Source organism: Oncorhynchus mykiss, chromosome 5 (genome assembly GCF_057628025.1).
Source record: "Oncorhynchus mykiss isolate SJ-2025 chromosome 5, ASM5762802v1, whole genome shotgun sequence".
NCBI classification, from domain to species: Eukaryota; Metazoa; Chordata; class Actinopteri; order Salmoniformes; family Salmonidae; genus Oncorhynchus; species Oncorhynchus mykiss.
In genome coordinates, this window is record NC_143026.1 from 10,219,211 (window position 1) to 10,233,214 (window position 14,004).

The 14,004-nt window shown below is 42.5% G+C and overlaps 2 protein-coding genes across 8 annotated transcripts in view; both read right to left on the reverse strand.

The window, feature by feature from the left end:
- tpm2 (tropomyosin 2 (beta)) overlaps positions 1-8,345 on the reverse strand; it is a 31,836-nt gene extending 23,491 nt beyond the window's left edge. For all 4 annotated transcript variants that reach the window (XM_021601612.3, XM_021601615.3, XM_021601611.3 and 1 more), the window contains exons 1-2: positions 8,092-8,345; positions 4,007-4,132 (exon numbers count right to left, since the gene is read on the reverse strand). In XM_021601612.3, the coding sequence (XP_021457287.1) occupies positions 4,007-4,132; positions 8,092-8,205 (240 nt within the window). In that variant the 5' untranslated portion in view covers positions 8,206-8,345. The remainder of the gene's footprint in view (positions 1-4,006; positions 4,133-8,091) is intronic.
- Positions 8,346-9,262: 917 nt separating this feature from the next.
- Positions 9,263-14,004, reverse strand: part of tln1 (talin 1) — a 145,718-nt gene continuing 140,976 nt past the window's right edge. For all 4 annotated transcript variants that reach the window (XM_036976739.2, XM_090233670.1, XM_090233669.1 and 1 more), the window contains exons 56-57: positions 12,326-12,451; positions 9,263-11,119 (exon numbers count right to left, since the gene is read on the reverse strand). In XM_036976739.2, coding sequence (XP_036832634.1) covers positions 10,985-11,119; positions 12,326-12,451 — 261 coding nt within the window. In that variant the 3' untranslated portion in view covers positions 9,263-10,984. The remainder of the gene's footprint in view (positions 11,120-12,325; positions 12,452-14,004) is intronic.

Below are 14,004 nucleotides of genomic sequence, written 5' to 3' on the forward strand. Positions count from 1 at the left end.
GGGGTGGAACATCAGCGGGAGGAGGAGGTGGTCAGGAGGGGTGGAACATCAGGAAATTATAAACTGTGTTTTTAGGAAGGATTTTGAGAACAGGTAGTCTAGAATGCTGACAGCCACAGTCCTTATATGGACATGGTGAAACGGAATTGGAACTCTGAAGCATAACTGTACAGAGTTGAAATTAGCCTGGTCCCAGCTATTGCTTAGACGCCACTCTCTCAATTGAGTATCTTACCTAGTTATTTTTTAGATGATCTCATTTGCTATTTTGTAGCTTTAGCAACTATGTGTGTGTTTGTCTATCCCATTTCGTTCCTCTCCCATAGGCTCTACAGATGCTCCCCACCCCTTGGCTGCAACCATTCTAAAAGCAGTTTACCCTGCACGCACAACCCACGTGGAATTCCTGGTCTCTTTTTGGCCCTTCCGGAAACATGGATCACCCCAGAGAACACTGCTACCCCAGCTGCTGTCTCTTCATCTGATAAAATTTTCTCTCATACTCCGAGAGGATTTGGTCGTCGCGGTGGTGGCATAGGGCTGGCTGCTCATTTCTCCTAAATGGAGATAATCTCTTTTCTCCCTCACACACCTGTCCATCTCCTCATTTGAACTCACTGCTGTCACTGTCACTGTCACTTGTTCACTGAAGCTCAACATTGTTGTCATCTATAGCTCACCAGGTGCCCTTAGAGAGTTCCTTAATGAGCTTGACACATGCTGGGTGTACTAGGTGACTTCAACCTCCCGACATCTGCCTTTGATTCATTTCTTTCCAACTCTTTCTTTCCCCTCCTTGCCTCTTTTGACCTCTTCCTTTCCCAGTTCCCTCCCACTCACAAGGCAGGCAATACGCTTGACCTAATCTTTACTAGAGGCTGTTTGTCTACTAATCTCACGGCAACCCACCTCCAGGTCTCTGATCACTACTTTGTTTCCTTTTCTGTCCCTTTCCTCCAACCCTAACCACTCAGGCCCTACCCAGATGGTAATGCGCCATCACAATCGTTGCTCTCTCCCACTACTCTCTCCTCCTCTATCCTATCATCTCTAAATCCTTCTCCCTCCCGTCTACTGATTCCTCTTTGACCCTACTATCCTCCATTTCCGCATCCTATGACTCGCACTGTCCTCTTTCCTTCCGACCTGCTCAGCCTGCTTCTTCCCTCTTTCCAATCGAAGCTCGCATCCGCTACAAGACCATGGTACTTGCCTACGGAGCAGCAAGAGGAATTGCCCCTACTTTCAGGCTCTGCTCAAACTCTACACCCCAACCCAACCCAAGTACTCCGTTCTTCCACCTCTGGTCTCTTGAGCTCCCGCTCAACCCAGTCCAAGCTCTTCTCTGTCCTGGCACCCCAATGGTGGAACCGAGTCCCTGCCCATCTTCCGAAAACCCTACTCTTCAAAGATGATAAAATATATATATATATTTAACTTGGCAAGTCAGTTAAGAACAAATTCTTATTTACAATGACAGCCTACCCCGGCCAAACTCAGATGAGTGGGACTCCCCCACGGGGCTCCCAATCACAGCCGGTTGTGATGCAGCCTGGATACGAACCAGGGACTGCAGTGACACTCCTTGCACTGAAATGCAGTGCCTTAGACCGTTGCGCCACTTGGGAGCCCATAGTCTTAAATAATTCCAAAGCGCACCCCCTCCTCATGAGATTATTTGACTGTGTTTACACAGGCAGCCTAATTCAGATCTTTTGACAATTATTTGGCGTATCCGATACCCATCTGATCTTTTCCCTAATGTGTAAACAGCAATAACAAAAAAACATGGAATCTGATCTTTTGAGTTCCAATTTACACCATTTCCATATGTTCATCTCAATCCTGATACAATTCAGTCTGGATGCTCAGATCTGATTATTTTGCTCTGAAATGTTTTATTTTTGCACATGCCATGCCGTTACCATGTCAACTACCCCAAAATGTAAAGGATCAGTGACAAGAAATGAGCATCGCATCTGTGTATCTACTACTACTAGATGCTACATCAATGTGAATACACACATCTGATATGGGTCACATATAAAACTGAGTGTGGACAGTCAGAAAAAAAGATTGGATATGAATAAAACAAATTTGGAATTGGGTTGTTAGGGTGGCTGCCTTTTCTGGGTTACAGGTTGTCTTGCTACACTCTTAGGATAACCTTTGGAAGAACCCTATTTGGTTCCAGGTAGAATCATTTTGGTTCCATGTAGAACCCTTTCCACAGGGTTCTACCTGGAACCAAAAATGGTTCTACGTGGAGCCAAAAATGATACTCCTATGGGGACAGCCAAAGAACCCTTTTGGATCCCTTTTTTCCCCTACTCAATGGGGAAAGGCCTATGATGACATATAAAACAACAATATATAAGGTAACTTGAATGCGTATACCAGATCATATAATCATAAGAAAGGCTATGAGACATCATTTAGAAAAAACATTGTCCTGTCTTAAGGTACAGTACGAATGATGACAAAAAAGTTATACCAGCAACTGAAGGTTTACTTATAGTTTTACTACCACTGCTAGTCCGGCCTAAAGGTGTAGCGTACTGTATTATACGGTCTCTGTGAACCGTTCTGACAACATGTTGACCTGTATTTGACCGGAGTCAGACAAAGTGCAGACCAGAGACCACGACAATCAAAGAAAGTCAAACCAAATCATTCCCTGCATTCACTCCAAGGTGCTGACAAGCTTTATGCTGTGTTTGCAAAATGTGATACAGGTCGAGGTTCGGCACTTACTCCACCGCAGCTGTCAACAAGCAAGGTCGCTTGATCAGTGGGGTTCCAACTGGCCCATATCAGATGTGTGCATTCACATTGATGTAGCATTTGAAGTAGTACACAGATACAATGCTCATTTCCTGTCACTGTTCCCTTAAATTTTGGGGTAGTTGACATGGTAACGGCATGGCATGTGCAAAAATAAAACATTTCAGAGCAAAATAAATCAGATCTGAGCATCCAGACTGAATTGTATCAGGATTGAGATCCACATATGGAGGTGGTGTAAATTGGAAGTCAAAAGATCAGATTCCATGTTTTTTCGTTATTGCTGTTTACACATTAGGGAAAAGATCAGATGGGTATCATATACGCCAAATATTTGTCAAATGATCTGAATTGGACTGCGTACACCAGCCAAATATTCTCGTGAGGAGGGAGGGGGGCGCTGTGGGATTATGTAAGATTCTCTTTGAACAGTAGGGTTTTCAGATGATGATGGGCATGGCCGGAGAGGATGGAACTTGAGGTGCGTCCCAAAAATATTTCCTCTGGTGGAGGCATGTGGGCTGGTAGGAGTTTACACCGTATTTCTCATATTAGTCATTTCCATTCAAATCGGCAAGGGCAAGTGAACAAGCGCTCACATTGGGAGGAAGGTGAGATAATTGGGACAAAACCTGGGAGGTTTGACAGAAGCATACTGCCCACACTGTGCAGTGCAGGTTTGTCCCACCAGGGGGAGACAACGGGACCTGGAGCCTGACAGCCTGCTTAATTGATGACCTGACGACACATTTAGCTGTGTATACTTTTACATAGTATAACATTACAAGTGTGCTTTAATGACAGGCAGCAATGGTGAAATTGTGAAAACTATATGGCTGGAGGATCTTGGCATCCTTGATGAAATACAATCCTAAATGAAATTTAATCCCAATTAAGTGTTTGATTTTATAGGTGAATTTATGACAATAACTTAGTAGGGGAAATGCATTAGCCATAACATATTCTGACATATTATTATCTAAATGACCAGTGAAAATCAACAAAGAGGAGGGAATTATGCAGTAGTCTCTGGAGTCAGTTGCTCGTCTGTGTACTGCAGTGATACATTGCCTAAAAGCACGACCATGTCACCCATACCTGTAACTGGGGTGTGTGTATGTACATGCCTCAATGGGGTGTGTCTGTGTGCGCGTGTGTGTGTGCCGTGCTTTGGCGTCACCATGGTCATAGTGACCCCCTAGTGGTACCCAGTATCACTCACGTCTGTGGCCTTCTTCTCAGCCTGCTCCAGCTTCTCCTGGGCATCCTTCAGTGACTCTGAGTATTTATCCAACTCATCCTCCACTCCCTTCAGCTTCTTCTGCAGGGCCAGCAACTCTTCTTCCAGCTAGAAGACACACACACACACACACACACACACACACACACACACTAATGTCAGGGGACCAATCCATTTTGTTTGTTTGTTAGAGTCATATACAATAAGATACATAACCGATTCAATAAGATACATAACCGATTCAATAAGATACATAACCGATTCAATAAGATACATAACCGATTCAATAAGATACATAACCGATTCAATAAGATACATAACTGATTCATATCAAACCTACTCTAAAGAGCATTCACAAAGTCTCCATAAGCACTATATAGATGCTTCACAAATCATTCATAAGCAAAGTCCTAAAGAGTGATATAACAGCTCCTTATATATATGACGCTTAATATGGCGTGGTCCTTGATGCCGCCTTTACCATATCATTTACTTGTGAAGGGCTTATGTAGGGTTTATGAAGGGCTTATGTAGGTTTTATTAAGGGTTTATGAAGGATTTACATAGGGTTTAGAAGGGTTTGTGAACGGTTTATAAAGAGTTTATAAAGGGTTTATGAAGGGTTTATGAAGGCGTCAGTATGCCTTAAAAGCTAAATCCTTTTAAGTTTGAAGTGGGACCCATACTGCATATAGATTGAGTTAGCGGTACAAGAACTGTCCTGTTGAAGGTTATACTCTATCCTCTAGTCGATGTGTCTGGGTATAACAGAGCACTGCCCGAGGCTGACTGTCAGGGCAGGTTGGGCCAGGCATGAGGACAGACTTATAAAGGGAAAGCTGTCATAGTGTCCCTCCAGAGTCATAGGTTGTTTTCCAAATGCCACCATTTTCCCTACATAGTGCACTTCCTTTCACCAGTGCCCGCCAAAAGTAGTGCACTATGTAGGGAATAGGGTGGAATTTGTGACCAGACAGTCTCAGAGTGACTGGGGCTGCAGCTGGTGATGTTCCCTCAGTCTCCCCTTTCAACGGGCATCAAATAAACCCCTGTGCATTATCCACAAGCCTGGCAGCCGGGACATAGCTCCCTCCGCAGCCTCGTAAAAGCAGACACCTATTAATTGTATTCTTGTGACGATAGCAACTCTCTGCTACTACTGTTTATGGTAAAGGTCATGTAAAGTAAATAGAGAGGAATGGTGCCCTGGTCATAGACTGAAGCTGTTGAGAGATGAATATATCTGTAGGAGGGTTGCTTGTTTTGGCAGGTCCCTGTTCACCGCATCATATCAAAGTTCTTGCTATCTTTCCCAATGCAATTAAAAAAAAAATCTTCCTGACGAGTGTTAAAAATGTCTAGGCTACAACCAAAGAAGCGTCATGTCGTTAGGATCGTCGCAAGAAAAGATCCCCTCTAACCGAGAAAAGCCCATTGTGAATGTGAATGACAGCGGCAGCGTGTGAACCGTGAACACTATGTCCTTGTGATGAATGTCATTCTTTTATTACATCTGACAGATTACAGCGGTCTTTTGGGCTCCAGCTATGTGAGGGGGGGCATTCTGATCCCAGGCCTGCTGCTCTTTCATGTTATTTTGGGTCCAGCCTTGATCCTCTTTTTCTTTGTCGAACAACAATTCCAATAGACATGCCACCGTCAAGGCTGCTCCAGAGAGAAATGTGGGCGCTGGAATCAGAATAGCCCAAGGTGTGGTCTTCTGCGATCACATACTTGTGAGGGAAGACTACTCCTATTTATAGAGAGGCTCCATTTGGTTCTAGCTGACCACGTCAATTAAACATGACAGATGAGTAGAATGGAAAATTTAGACGCCAACAAAAGCTGAAGCGATTAGACCATTAGTTATTATTCACCGCCACGGAAGCAAATGTTCTCCATGGTATCACAAATACACACTGGGGGGGGGGGGGGGGGGGGGGGTAGACAAATGTTCAAGGACAAATGGGGGGGTTCCATTTTCCATTCCAAGCCACTGGTGGCTTTCATTACTTGGGAACTGAAAGAGAGGACTCACATAACATAATGAGTAATATTAGTCAAGTCTAAAGTGACCAGAAGCAATTTGGTTCAGTACTGTACATGTCCATATAAGCTCAAGCTATTTTCTGTTCAGGAAGAGGATCCATTCCAAATCTCCATCATAAATCTGGGTTCTTGAGGCAGCTAAGGTAGGAAGTAGCTTCATAACAGTAAAAATGAGGTACACTAGAATGAGATGGTGCATCGTCTGTTGTCCAGATCCAGGTACAGCTACACATTGTTGTTGCCAAATCTGACAAGTTGTGAAGGTAGGGATGATTTTTTTTAAATGCCGTGGCTCTGAAGGTGCATATGCGTTCGATAATTTACTTCCAAATGCTCAAAGCAAAGCAGAAAGATGGTTTTCTTGTTCCCATGGGGGATGGTAGGGAGTAGCCTACGTCCAAAGGCAGAAAATAGAATGAAACTGGGAGAAGGGCTAAGCTGCTATGGAGCCATAATGTCAACATTATGAGAAGTGGTCATCATAGACAGACTGAGAGGGAGACCATGAAAAGCTCGGGCCATGATGTAACTGATTCTCAGATGGGGTTGGATCCAAAATGACGACTGGAGAGTCTTGTCTTCTGTCATTCCATCCCGGTCTTGATTTTCCAACAGAAAAGTGGCAGAAGTGGATTGCAGGATGTGAGAGGGTTAAAACTCAAAACGCCTCAAATTGTGTCTATTTGTTGAAGGTCTAGCTAACACTTGTATAATACAGAATCTGACCATTTTCAATGGTTAAATTATAACAAATGAGAGATGACACTGGACATATGATCATTGGGAAGACTGGTATTCTCAAGCTCCCTGATTGGGTCAATACTGACTATTTGGGTTTGATACTTAAGCAATAAGGCCTGAGGGGGTGTGGTATATGGCCAATATACCACGGCTAAGGGCTGTTCTTATGTATGACGCAATTTGTAGTGCTAGGACACAGCCCTTAGCCGTGGTATATTGGCCATATACCACAAACCCCCGAAGTGCCTTATTGCTATTTTAAACTGGTTACCAACGTAATTAGAGCAGTAAAAATAAATGTTTTGTCATACCTGTAGTATACGGTCTGTTTGGCTGACAGCCGTGTAATATCAGACCGTATACTACAGGTATGACAAAACATTTATTTTTACTGCTCTAATTACGTTGGTAACCAGTTTAAAATAGCAATGAGGCACTTTGGGGGTTTGTGGTATATGGCCACTATACCACGGCTAAGGGCTGTATCCTAGCACTACGAATTGCGTCATACATAAGAACAGCCCTTAGCCGTGGTATATTGGCCATATACCACACACCCCCTCGGGCCTTATTGCTTAAATATACCACGGCTGTCAGCTAATCAGCATTCATGGCTCGAACCACCCAGTTTATACTTAAAAATGAAACACTAATTCACACTGTACTCCTTAAGTCAGCTTGTGCCCCCTTCATCAATGTGCTTTGACTCAGGGAATTTAACACTGCCCATAATAACCTCAAACTGGCTGGGCCGTTCGGTGGGATCTGTTCATCTATCTAATCAACTTCACTCCGATCGGCCTGCTGTACCCATGAAACACCATTGAAGAGACTATAAGGACATTTATTATTTGTAGTTGCAAAAGTCTGTAGTAGCTTCATGGAAAACTTCACAAGAGGATAATTAGAACAAACACTTACCTATCTTCCACATAGACATTGGACATCTGTCTTACCATGTGTTGCAGGGTAGAAACTTAATATTTGAAATATAGTAAATATTTGATGTGCTCACCCAAGTAATAAAATCACTGACTGAGTTTTTACATTATGTTTATTGTATATTGTAGAATAGATTGTACATGGATTACCATATGTGGATGACATAAGACCAAACCACTTCATGGTTGACAGCTAGAGGGGATCAGTATAATCATTCAATTGAATAAATGAGTGTAAAATCTATTTCTATTGGCATTAGATACAGTTGCCCCTCTCCCTTCAAGCAATGAAAAGGCAGGAAATGCCCTCTTGTTCAGTTAGTTATATTCCCATACCTGTTTGCATTTGTCCTCTGCCCCCTTTTTGTCTCCTTCTGCTTGCTCTGCCCGATCAATAGCATTCTCCTTATCCAGTTTCAACATTTGCATTTTCTTCTTGATGGCTTCCATGGTTACTGTTGTTTTCTCTCTCCTAATAACAGGCGAAAAGGGTTCAGAGTTGGTTCTCTCGACGGACGCGCACGAGCCACACAGAGGACAGAGGACTGAAGTTCACAGAAGCAGCACCTCGAGCCGAGTGATGAGACAAAGCTAGTCTGGATTAGGTAAGGGAGGATGGGAGGATGTAATTCTGTCCAGAGCCCAATACTTTTTTTGGAAAGTTCAGATAAATCACGCCCGAGCTAGAGTGACGTCGCGCGCCTGTGATTCGTTCAAAGCGTTGGGTAGGAATTAAGCGCACAGATTTTGTCCATTTTTGGGAGGCTCCGATTTCATATAATGTTCGAATGTCTGTGGTATGATATTGGACCTAAATATATCTGTAGACACAGGGATATAGGTGCCCACACCATGAAATGAAAAGGTTGGCCATATTTAATAGGTATACTTGGATGTTTTTAGTTTCCCCTGTATTTGCCGTTTTCTAACCGAGCGCACTGGGGGAAGCAATTAGGCATGGTTTTAACCAGCTCATGTAAAAGTTATAGCCTTCATGCGCTCTTCCTCTTCATGGGTTCATTTATGTCCACATTTAATACAATTTGCACCCTTGACGACACTACAGCCAGTGTCGTCTTAGTTTGGTCTCCTGAACTAGGCTTGTTCATTGATAAAAGTCTGCCAGGGCATGGGTTGTTTCTAATGGTATTTCAAAGAGGGGGAAATAACAATAACAAGTTGTAACAACAGTCAAAAGTTATGTTTCCAAGACTGAGGGTAGTCGGTGCCGGTTAGCAGCAGCCACCTGGGGACGAAGTTGGTCTTTGGTGAAGAATGACCGGTCACACACGACAAGGTACAGTATGGAACCAAGGGGAAATGTATTTGTGACTGACTAGGCTACTGTAGACTTGATGCGACTAGAATTCGTTCACAATGGCGAGTCTATTTTACTCATGTTAATTTGTCTGAATATCAGCATAGCAGGTCATATTATGATATGAATCATTGATAAAGTAGTGACTTCAACATTTTAAGGTTTAATAAAGAGAAATAAAATAACTTCTCAGGGAAAACCAGCTTTATTGACCATAAATCTCTTTTACAATACTATTGAGATGGTGATCCCATAGCACTGTTAATACATGTATATAGTATCAAAATCAGAAAGGTCAACAAAACAATTAGAAAATGAAAAGAAAAAAAAAAACACTCAAGTTAGGCTTTCCCTATGTTTGTCATCAACACATAGGCAACTTAACAGTTGTTTTCTATCCAACTATTTTGATTAAGAGAAAAGAGAAAACAAATGTTTGTATAAGAGTGGATTTATATGATGTGTTAAGTTAAACAAATGGATAAGTGCACTTGAAGATGGGAAAATGTTAACAGTTAAATACAATTATTTGTAAAATACATATAGCAGGCACTTTTTGACTCAATGATATGTTGAAAGAACGTTAGGTTACAAGGAGGCCTCTGACAATGTGAAATAGGCTGGCAATTCAGGGTACATGGTGGTTAATAACAACATTGGACACATTATCCTTTGCATACAATGGCCATCATAGGATTGTACTGCGACAAGAGAAATTACCCCAAAAATACATATCTAAATTTGTTTCTAAAGATCTACTGGTTACAGTTGGCTATTAGATGCATATTACACAGTCAACATCTGATAAAGATTTTAACCACTCAATAGCATCCGAAGGAACAGCCATTCATGATTCAAAACAATGTCCTGAAGAAAGCAAAGTATGGCTTTATGAGCTTCAAACACAGTTAATATCAGGTCCAAAAGTTCATATGATGACACAAACAAATACTCACATATACTTTATTAACATATAAATGTAATAGAAGATACCATTTGTAACACATTTCATAGCATTATTTCTCTTAAAAAAAAAAGAAAAAAAAAAAAGATATGTTTTCTCTCTATGAATTGTTTAATCGCAAAGTAAATCATTGCACCTCTGGTTCCAAATTGCAACAAAATACAGATACATTTCATTGGTTGAAATAAAAAGACAACACACATTCTTGTTAAACGATGTCTTCTTTGGGATCTGACCAAAGCCACAGTTGTTTATGGTAAACACCTAGCCGAGCTCTGTGTTGTACGGTGACCGACCGACCGTCTCTTACCATTCACCCTGGCCAGTTAAAATCATTGGTCAGTCAAGTAAGGTCTCAACATTTACCCGCTGTAAGCCCACCTTTTGGTGACTGCATTTTTCTAATCCCCCCCCCCCCCAAAAAACAGAAAAACGGACACCGCCTAACAGATGGTTATTGTGCTCACTAAAATAATAGCATGCTAGCGTTAAAGGCAAATATCAGTTATTGGCAGGAGGATGTGAATTTAATCAAAACGGTGAAGCGGCAGTGAACACATGCAATCTAGGACCTAAACGCTCAATTAAATCACAAACTATCATGGACTACCTCAAAGACTTGGATGCATATATATATATATTTTTTTAGCATGATCCAAAAAACAAAACCAGTGGCACTGTAACGCTCTTGAAGGTGAGAAATAAATCTAAGAAAAGAAATACACTTAAAATAAACATCCTAATACAGCTTTCACTTTTTACCCCTTTAATTATCTCACCCTAATATTGCTCCTCTTCAAGCATAACACCTCTTAGTTTTCCTCTTTTCTCTAATATAGCCTGGGGATGTAGCCCCTGAACATCGGATTTGTCTTCGCTGTATATATATATGTGTGTGTGTGTGTGTGTGTGTGTGTGTGTGTGTGTGTGTGTGTGTACACGTTTCATCACTGCTCCTGCCCGTCCTCCCTGAGCTCGGAGGGCAGGAACTTGTACTGCTGCTGTCGGATGGTGGCCAGCTTCTTTCTGGCCTCGTCCAACTCCCTCTCCTTCCTCAGCATTTCCTCCTGGGCAGCAATGATCTAACAGACAGAACACCACTGGTTAACACCCTGATCTAACAGGCAGAACACGACTGGTTAACACCCTGATCTAACAGGCAGAACACGACTGGTTAACACCCTGATCTAATAGACAGAACACGACTGGTTAACACCCTGATCTAACAGGCAGAACACGACTGGTTAACACCCTGATCTAATAGACAGAACACCACTGGTTAACACCCTGATCTAACAGGCAGAACACGACTGGTTAACACCCTGATCTAATAGACAGAACACCACTGGTTAACACCCTGATCTAATAGACAGAACACCACTGGTTAACACCCTGATCTAACAGGCAGAACACGACTGGTTAACACCCTGATCTAACAGGCAGAACACGACTGGTTAACACCCTGATCTAATAGACAGAACACCACTGGTTAACACCCTGATCTAACAGGCAGAACACCACTGGTTAACACCCTGATCTAATAGACAGAACACCACTGGTTAACACCCTGATCTAACAGGCAGAATACGACTGGTTAACACCCTGATCTAATAGACAGAACACCACTGGTTAACACCCTGATCTAACAGGCAGAACACCACTGGTTAACACCCTGATCTAACAGGCAGAACACCACTGGTTAACACCCTGATCTAACAGGCAGAACACAACTGGTTAACACCCTGATCTAACAGGCAGAACACAACTGGTTAACACCCTGATCTAATAGACAGAACACCACTGGTTAACACCCTGATCTAATAGACAGAACACCACTGGTTAACACCCTGATCTAACAGGCAGAACACAACTGGTTAACACCCTGATCTAACAGGCAGAACACAACTGGTTAACACCCTGATCTAACAGGCAGAACACCACTGGTTAACACCCTGATCTAATAGACAGAACACCTCTGGTTAACACCCTGCTCTAACAGGCAGAACACGACTGGTTAACACCCTGATCTAATTGACAGAACACAACTGGTTAACACCCAGAACACACCTCCTCTCATACATAGATGAACAGAACAGGCATATGGAAACACAGGTACACACATCAACAGAAATACAAAACATACCTCGTGATCTTTAAGAAAATAATTCTGAATGTGAATTTGGGTGTCATAGAATGACACTGTCTTCCTCTATTGCACTGAAATAATCCTTACATCGATAGGAAGTTTGTGTGAAAATTCAAGCAGGCTCTCATGGCCCTCTGCTTACCTGAGCAATGCCGCCCACCATCCTGCTCTTAACAACCACGGCCTGCTCGTCTTGGGCGTCAAAGGCTGCTTTCTGTGCCGCCTTTACCAGGCTATCGGAGGCCCTCTTAACAGCATTTCCGGCAGCCTGTGGAAGTTCAGAATGGACAGTAGGGACAAGGTGACACAATCTCTAAGCCAAAACCCAAAGCATTGTCACTTTAAGATGCTTACAGACACATACTTTTCTGTGATATTCAGCACATTGTGTGCAGGCCTTTAAAGACGAGTGTAATCACATTTCAATACTGTAGCTCTGTAAGTAAAAAACAAAATTCCAGACAGGATTTTAAAAATGAATTGGGTTCCCAAAAGGGGTGTGGAACACTGGCGACTGACTGACACATAGCTTTCGGTTAAGACCATTACTTCTCCACTTCTACTGTTCATAAACAGTGCCCCTGGAAAGGGAATGTCTGCCTCCGCCAGAGCTAATGCCTCTCTCTTCACGCTTGGGGATTGCTTTAAAAGGCAATAAGGAGCTGTTCGCCGTAGTTCACTTGAAGCAAAACATACTTGTTACCGAGACTCACTTGGCAGCCCATTACAAACAAGGAGACGCGTTTTTTTTTTCTCCTTTTGAGGCTTCGCTGAGAGAAAATAGGTACCGTGCTGGCAAGGCTAGAGCTGCTTTCCTGTCCAATTCTCCCTCCCCTTATACTATCTCTATGGTCGGAATGTCACTGTTAGCTTAGACCTGACATAAAACACAATGCTAGACAACCCCGTCGGATCCCCAACAGCTGCTAGTCAGTAATAGACGCCAGGTTTGTTTTCCTGGTACTGACCAAAATAGGGTACAGGTGGGGGAGGTTGAAATGGATAAAACCAACTGTCAAATTTAAAAACTCCTTTCACACTATTGTGCAAATCTGAACCATCTTGTGCTGGCTTGGTTATTCTTCTTTCAGTCATTTTCAGCACCCTTCCAGCAACTATGGAGGGATCGTCACCAGGCAGGGGCAGCACAGTTTGGTTTGGCTTGGCTCGGTAGTGGGAAGTGGGTTCATTGTTTTATTTTTTATGCCCAAGGCAAAATATCTCGTACAAACCCCAAGTGGTTTTGTTTCATACATTTGATATACACAGTTGTAAAAATAGATTGCTATCCTTTCCTGAGGTGTATTTCCATACCACTTTGATCCGACAGCATTTGTCGAGTATGTCAGGGATGTGCAGTATATGGCTTCATTTAGCAATTTGCCTCATGGCTATCACCACAAACATGTCATAACATTATTGATTTTATACAAAGGGTTAACAGCATTAAAAACCCAGATGATTTCCAAACCATACATTTTTCAAAAAAACGTGATACTACATTCACCAACACTGGTTGTCAAGTGTTATTCATTGCCGTGTAAAGCAAAACTACCCAAGCACTGGTCGATTGTTCTAGAACTTTGCAGGTTGCTATGGCAAACAAAAATGGTTGCTATGGAGTCTATACCTCCCTTGCTAGCTAGCCAACTACACAGCTAACAATTCACTTCAAACTGGAGCTGTTAAGACTGGAAACTAGCTGCATTTTGTTTCTTTTTTTCGTGTTTATCAATTGTCGAGGCTTTTTACAATGGAAATCAGATGTATAAGTTGCATGGCTGGGCAGACGAGACAGTGGATCTGTAGTTGTAGTAGTAG